Source organism: Fulmarus glacialis, unplaced genomic scaffold (genome assembly GCF_000690835.1).
Source record: "Fulmarus glacialis isolate BGI_N327 unplaced genomic scaffold, ASM69083v1 scaffold32669, whole genome shotgun sequence".
Taxonomy (NCBI): domain Eukaryota; kingdom Metazoa; phylum Chordata; class Aves; order Procellariiformes; family Procellariidae; genus Fulmarus; species Fulmarus glacialis.
The window spans coordinates 7612-15185 of record NW_009235777.1 but is presented as its reverse complement, the minus strand read 5'-3'; the positions used below and the strand labels follow the sequence as shown (position 1 = coordinate 15185).

The window sequence follows — 7574 nt, the reverse complement described above, 5'->3', positions numbered from 1 at the left end:
TGAGTTCAGTGCTTAGAAGCTTATGCAGAGCATGGGACATCAGCCAGCACTTTCTGATTGGAAATCGGGTTATGGGATTTCTTTTGTTGTTCACTTCCAACACTTACGTGGAAAAATAAATCTTCCCAGTGGTATGAGACAATGAAATAAAGTGAATGGACGTAGATTGGAACCGGTAGATCTTGCACTTAACTATCTGATTAGCAAGGCTAATTTTTAATATAATAACATCAGGAAGTTTATAGCCTTGTGCAGCATGCGTTCAGAAAATCTGTCTGTGGCAGAGCCAAGGCTTTTTGTTTTGTTTTATTTTTTCTTCCCCCCCAATCTGTAATTTAGATTCATGACATCTTGGCCCAGTGTTTTAGTTTTAACTAAACATGGTGATTAAGCCTTTTTGTTTGAGAAACAAAGACAAAATTAATCCTAAAACTCTACTGGTATTGAACAATTCCTTTGAATTTTATGTCATTCTTTTGTCTCTTCACGTGGTAAGAGAGAGGTGTAGGTATGACAAACATTCTCCTTTTCTTCTTGCAGATCTCTTGAATTTCTCCTGCGGATTTGGTAAAAACATTTTTTGAGGCGTGTTCCTGTGTTAACACACGGAAAAAACACCCACTGTGTTTTGATCTTGATAAGCATCACTATTTGTTTGACGAGCTTTCTTGATGTTATTTTAGATTTCCACGTTTCGAAAGCAGCATTACATAGGTCAGTCTTCTAAAAGATACTTAAGTTGAAAAAATACACAGACATATTTGGTATTAAAACCAGCAAAAATGCCCTGATGTACTGACGTGATGGATAAGTTGGAAATTTCCTCTTTTTTTTTTTTTTTTTTCCCACCCCTCTGGATAAGCAGTAAAACGTCATGAGATATGTCTTGTTTTAATGGAAACTGGTGAGCAAGTGTAAGTGCTTGCTCTATCGAATAAAGCCAAGTAGTTGGACTAGACTAAGCACTTACTGTGTTGTTTTGGGTTTGTTCATTGTTTTTTTCTTTTAATAATGATACAACTTCTGGGTATTTTTTGGCGATATCAGGGTTTTGGAAAGTTAAAACTTGCATGTTGAATTGGTGTTATTTAATGAGAGAACGCAATGGGTGATATGTTACACATAGGCCTAACTCTGTTTCAGACAAGAGAGTGTTAGGCATCTTGCGTATTGGACATCTGGGTTGGCTTTGTCTGCTGCTTCCCTCCTGCTGTACCTCATTACAGATTTCTCTGAGGCTTTTCATGTTGGAATTTTTTTTTGTTCTGTGTTTTTGGCATGGAAACAGGAAAGGCTGGAGCTTCCTGCCCATATAAACAATAAATCCCAGTAAACTAACTGGGACAGATTCTGCCTGCCTTCCCTGAATACCATCTTTAAAAGGAAAGAAACAGTGTAAGAGCGTTTTGAGTATTGAAATAGGATTGACTTCATAGTAGAGCTATTTTCTTGAAGAGATACGTAGCAGAGACAGGACACCTTTATTGTCTTACTAAATGAAGTCCTTAAGATACAGATCTAAAAAGTATTTTTGTGTGATCTTGTTAACTGTTGTGTTATATCATCAACTACGTAGAAGCTTCTCTAATGAATTAATACAGCTGTATTCCTGATGACAGTAAGTTTTGGCAAAGTGCACTTTTTTACATGTTCGGAGCTGTGGACCTGTATATTCTATTTTCTTTAAATACACTGCCTGTGTTTCAGAAGACATCTGGAATTTTCATTTTTGCATTCTGTGAATTAAAGCCAATGATTTTAGTTTATTTGTCAGTTCTGTTATAATCCACGCTTCAGTTCAGTGTCTCTAGTCAGTCATAGATAATGCAACGTGGCTGACTTGTAGGTAGATTAAGTTGTAACAGCTCCACATTAACAGTGTTGAAGAATACGTGTGCCTTAAAACATCTGGAACTGAAGTTATCTCTACGATGAAGTGTAGGATTGGTTTGTTTAGGGTTGTGCTTCTTCTCTTTGCACTGGAAAGAAAAATTGTACCTTTCTAATAACAACTTTAATCTAAAGAATGTAGCTGTGTGTAGGTTGAGCCTCTTTTAATATGCAGACTAACTTTTTGTTTTCTCTTCCCTCCAGCTGGTAAGCCTGCTGCTGATTGGAATTGCGGCATGGGGAATCGGCTTCGGCCTCATCTCTAGTTTCAGAGTTGTTGGAGTGGCAATTGCAGTAGGAATCTTCCTTTTCCTTATTGCCTTAGTCGGATTGATTGGTGCGGTGAAACATCATCAAGTATTGTTATTCTTTGTATCCTTCTAATGCATTACATGGATCACAGCTGGGTTCAAGCCATGTAAGCATCTCTCTGTCAGCTGAGACTGATGCAGAAGGTGCCTCAGAAACAGAACAGAAATTCATGATCTTATTTTGGTCAAGTGCAGTCTAAATTAAACTTTATTCCCATTTAACCTTATTCCAGCTTCCTTTTTTCCTCCCTTGTTTGTGCTCTGAAGACAGAAGTATTCACATCTCCTCTTTTTAAAAATTAAAATAATTTTTAAATACTGTCACTGTGTCACAGGTGCCTCTTACTGCGTGCTCAACCCTACACCAAGCTAAAGTATGTGAGCTATTACTGTTTAACAGTTGAGAAGGGTGATACTTCCAGGTAGTGAGCTGGTTGTAGCTGGCAGGGGAATGAATTGTGGGTAATACAGGCTGTCAAGAAGCACTTTCCTTTCATACCTAGTCTTTAATTGTGAACCCAGACTAGAAGTGAGCACTGGCCTTCTCAGTGTGCTTTGCTGCCCCTTTATGCTTACTGACACTCTGTAAGCAGCCTGTGGTGCTGCCTTGCATAACAAAATTGATCTGTTCGGATGAGAAGAGATTCATCAGATAAAATTCTTATTTTTCTGGTTGCGGTCTATGAATGAGTCGTGACCTCCACTTTATAAACAGTTTAATTGCGTGAGATGAGTATCTGCCTCTGAACACAGTAGCCAGATTGTGAAGACAGTGCCCAACTTTCAAAATGTGATCTTTAGTATCGAAGTTTGTTCTTTTTGTTTTATACTGTTTTCAGATGCATTAGTCCAAAAGCGTTTGAGGCTGTGTTCCAAAAGCAACTTGCACTTTTTTTTTAAATTAGGCTAAAGTTATCTTTTGTAATTAATTTCAAGACTATGTCATTGAAGAAAAAATAATTCTGGTTGTGCAATACCCAGAAAAGTATTTTCTCTACTACTTTATTTAAGTGAAGTATCTTGAAATGACAACATGAGTCCCTGAAGCTGGAGAAGTTGACTGTAGATTTTTCTCTCTCAAAGCTCCTTTTCTTAACACCTCTGCTTATGTTGTCTTGCTAGGCAAGAAACACCTAACCCAGAAATACCAGCTATGTATAGTAGCAGCTAAAAAGAGATAATATATGGTGATTGAGTTCTGGGAACATTATTTGGGTCATCTTTTCCACATCCAGTTAGAATTTACTTCTATAGTTCTTTTGTTTTAAAGAACCTATTGTTATCCAATGAAGTAAGGAATACCATTAGGCGTATGTATTATAAAAGTAAAATTAATTTGAGAGTATATCCTTAACTACTGTTTCCAGTACATGATTATTCTTTTGCTAGTCTTTATTGTCCAATTTTCTGTCTCCTGTGCCTGTTTGGCACTAAACAAGGAACAGCAGGTAAGAAAAGTTTCCTGACTTCTCAGTTAATCTATAGCATACTAGAAATATATGTATTTGTACATACACACGCACACATATTTATATATAGTCTTCCACAAAATGGGGAGAGCATATTTTAAGAAAATCAGCATTATTCTTTTAAATAAGGACTAGACCTTAGGCAGTGCTTGGCTCTGGCAGCTAGAAAGAAATACATCTGGGCTCTAAAATGACTTTCAGCTGTCTTTTTTTTTTTTTTTTTTTTTTTTTAAATTGTTTTGGTTTTAAGCTTCCTGTCTAGGTTTATGGCCACAAATGTAGCAGCATGGTATCTTAACTATCTCATGTGTTCAGCAATTCCAGATAAGCTGATGAAATCTACAATAATCATAATGTAAAGGTGATAAAGCCACTGAATTGTTCTTGTGTAACCGAAAAGGTCATAACTGCATTTGGAACAGAGGTGACCTTTAAGTGTGAAAGTACAACCAGCTTCCATGGGGTCTGAAGACTAATTCTTAGTGCGTAAGAAGCAGGCAAGGGTACAGTGACTAAATAATCAGCTTTTACATTTAATACATGTAAGCGCACTTTTTGTTTAAAGTCTGAGCAGTCCCAGTTAGATTAGTTGCATGTCCTATTACTAGTGCTCTTGTTGGGTTTAGGAGAAGGAAAGGAAGAAAATGAATTATAACCATGAATGTGCTGCTGTTAGGTGCTACTATTTCATTAGCTATACAGGCTGTTTGAGCATTCAAGTCATTCTTTAATATATTATCCTGTTAGACTTCAGGATCTGACGGTTTTAGTTAGGGAATTATCAACCTGGCCTAGTATATTGGTTTCCAATGAAATGCAAAACAGTTCAATTAATATAATACGTATTTGCTTATGCCTTCTAGAGTCAACTTCTAGAGGTGGGATGGAATAACACTAACAGCGCGAGAACAGATATTGAGAGAAATCTGAATTGTTGTGGATTCAGAGTTTTTGATCCAAATGAAACCTGCTCCTCTGTAAGTTCTTCAAGCATGAAAAAACTTACAACTTTGTTGTGTTTGTTCAAATATGTACAACTGTTTTCATAGTTGCAGAAAGCAGAGTTTTTTAAGAAATGTGTAAGGTAGTTCTTACAATGATACTAAGCTCTTTAGTTAATTTATTGGAAACATAATCGCACAGCACTCTGCAAAGTTTGTACTCCATTGTCATTTATATACTTTCTTTTTTGGAGTCTCTTAAAACTGCTAGAGTTTTGTCCATGGCTGGCAGTCTTTTATAGAGATAACTAGATGCTTTCAGTCAATGAACTGGCATCAGAAAATGAAGTGCAATTCTGTGTTTCTGTCTGCTACAGGATTGTTTTAGAAGTCACCAGTGTCAACCATGTGCACCGATAATAGAAGAGTATTCTGGAATGGTGCTGAGATTTGTTGGAGGCATAGGACTTTTCTTCAGTTTTACAGAGGTGAGTGAGTAGGACGTTAGAAAATTCAGTGCTTTTTCCCCACTTTTAAGGCTTTGTTTTGTGAAACAATTAATTTTAGGGGGTTTATTACAGGAATTCTCAGTGCTATCTCAGGAGTCAGTAATTAATTAAGTCAAATTTTTCCAGGCTATCAGCTTGCTTAAGTCTGCCAAAAGGAGGGCTTGTCTTTATTCAACATTGGGAGTTCTTGCAACTTTGTTATTTAGACTACAAACCGCAACTAAATACCACATTAAAATGTGGTGCTCTAAGGTTTAAGCTTTGCAGGAAGTTAGCTATTCAGGTTTACCATTCTCCAAGAGTAATAAAAAGTGCCATTGCTTTACCTTGTTCCTCTGTTCTTCCCGCCTCCCCCCACCCGTGCGCACACAGAGTCTTTGGGGTTTTTTGGTTTTGGGATTTTTTTTTTTTTTTTTTTTTGTGCCTCCTGTAGTGCAAAGATATAGTATCATGATGAGTGAACTGTATTTTAAACGTCAGATTAAAAAGGTCTTTGACTATCTGCTTTAGTATCCAGATGATACATGTATTGATTGGTGGATAAAAATTCTCAGAGCAGGTCTTTCATAACCCCACATTAGAGCATGTGAAGATACTCCTCCTGCTGCTTAGTGCAGTTTTCAGAAGTAGATATTACAGCAACAAGAGAGATACAGCAACTTAAACAGAATCACTCTGACATCTGCCCTCAATTTCTCTACTAAAAATGTGAAACTGCTGGGAGGGGAGAAGGTGGTTGGGGGGAACAACAAGATTTGAAAATGTACTAGAAAAATAGCCTTATAGTGAAGTGGTAACTGTAAAATGAAACAATTTGGAGAATTTGTTTATCATTACACTAAAAACAGATTTATGAATATTTATCATTTGGGGAGGGGGAAGAATAATTTAACGCTAGACATGCCTATGGGAAATAATTTGCATTGCATTGCGGATACAGTTTTGGCTTGTTGGGTTTGTTCCTCTCTCTGTTGCTAGGTATGAATTCTTTCTGAGAAGGTGCGTTCTTTTTTCTAATTAAGAAAGCTGGTGTGTGGCTGTGCAATTTTAGCAATAATAAAATATCCTAAACCTTGTTTACCGGAAATTCATTGTCAGGATTTTATGTTTAAAACAAATTTTGTAAAACTGATGGAAGATGGGGTAGAGATCCTCTGGTTAATAATATGTTTGGTTTTTGTTTTCAGATTCTGGGAGTCTGGCTGACGTATAGATACAGGAACCAAAAGGATCCCCGTGCAAACCCTAGTGCATTTCTTTGATAAGTTTATAAAGGACTGAATCTTCTCTCTGCACCCTCTACTTCAAAATACTGATTCTCCATAGTTTGGTATTTCTCCATAATAGGGATTCTACATGTACCAAAAAGAAAACTTTATTTCCATAAGAAATTTGTAGTTTTCATGTTTAATTTCCCACTATTTTTCCTCTGAGAATCTCTACCTTGAAGTAGACTGGTGCATTCAGTAGCTGGGCAGTCAGACGGCTGCTCTGAGCTGGTTAAATAACTCTGTTAAGACTTTGGTAATTGATGTGGTGAACTCTATACAGTGAGTTTTATAGCACTACTGGCTTCTCTGGTGTCCAAAAAAACCCAAAAGTATTTTCTGCTGTACTCATTGATTACAAAAATTCACATGATTTCTTATTAAAATGATAAAAATATATGGTGGATGGTTGGACTGTATGATTTGATTAGGCTATAGGATGAACTCTAGTCAACTTTTTTGTCTTAATAATGGTCTCCCACTTTCCTGTTAAGGTAAAAATAGAAGCTAAAGATGTTATTTTCTGTAGTGCACATAAGTGTATGTTAATGACTGCTGTAGCCTTCACCCCTCCCCTTCCCTGTTTGTTTTGGCTTTCTGGTAGCTTTAGAGTTTTGTTGAGAATAAGATAATTCTTTACTTTTTAATGGATATTTTCACTACGAGAACAATGAATGAAGAAAACCGGGAGAATGTAATCTGCAGCTGATTAACTTGAAACTTTTTTTCCTTTGACAAGTGAATGACGTTTGGTATTTGCACAACATCAGAATCAATAGTGGTCTGTCATCTTTAATGTAAGAAACTTGATGTCTGGAAAGTTGTACAGGTTTTTTTTTCAGATGGTGTAAAATTATTGTTGTAATAACTCAGCAGTGTATATTCCTCTGTCATCCAACTAACAGTCTTGAGTTCATGAGAGATTGAATGATGTGTAAAAGAGAAAGAAAGTAAAAAAAAAAAAGTAAAAAAAAAAGAAAAAAAAAAAGGGGGGTTCCAGTAGTTGGTTTTAAAAAAAAAAAAAAAAAGAACTAAAGTTAGAATGGTACATTATCCAGGTAGTAAATGTTGTTTGAGCTGACGGAAAGCATGGTCCCTCTTCCAGCCTGTAATAGAAGTGATGCGTCAGCTGGAACATCAGACATCTAATCACCCGAGGAGATGCCTCCTTGCTCCTGCAAAGGAG

General features: G+C 36.5%; 1 protein-coding gene across 1 annotated transcript; it reads left to right on the top strand.

The window, feature by feature from the left end:
- The first annotated feature begins 2089 nt into the window (after positions 1-2089).
- TSPAN13 (tetraspanin 13) lies at positions 2090-7204 on the top strand. The gene is made up of 5 exons (XM_009586151.1): positions 2090-2262; positions 3569-3649; positions 4534-4647; positions 4989-5099; positions 6308-7204. The coding sequence occupies exons 2-5, from the start codon at positions 3572-3574 to the stop codon at positions 6380-6382; spliced, it is 378 nt and encodes a 125-aa protein (XP_009584446.1). The 5' UTR covers positions 2090-2262; positions 3569-3571; the 3' UTR covers positions 6383-7204.
- Positions 7205-7574: the final 370 nt, after the last annotated feature.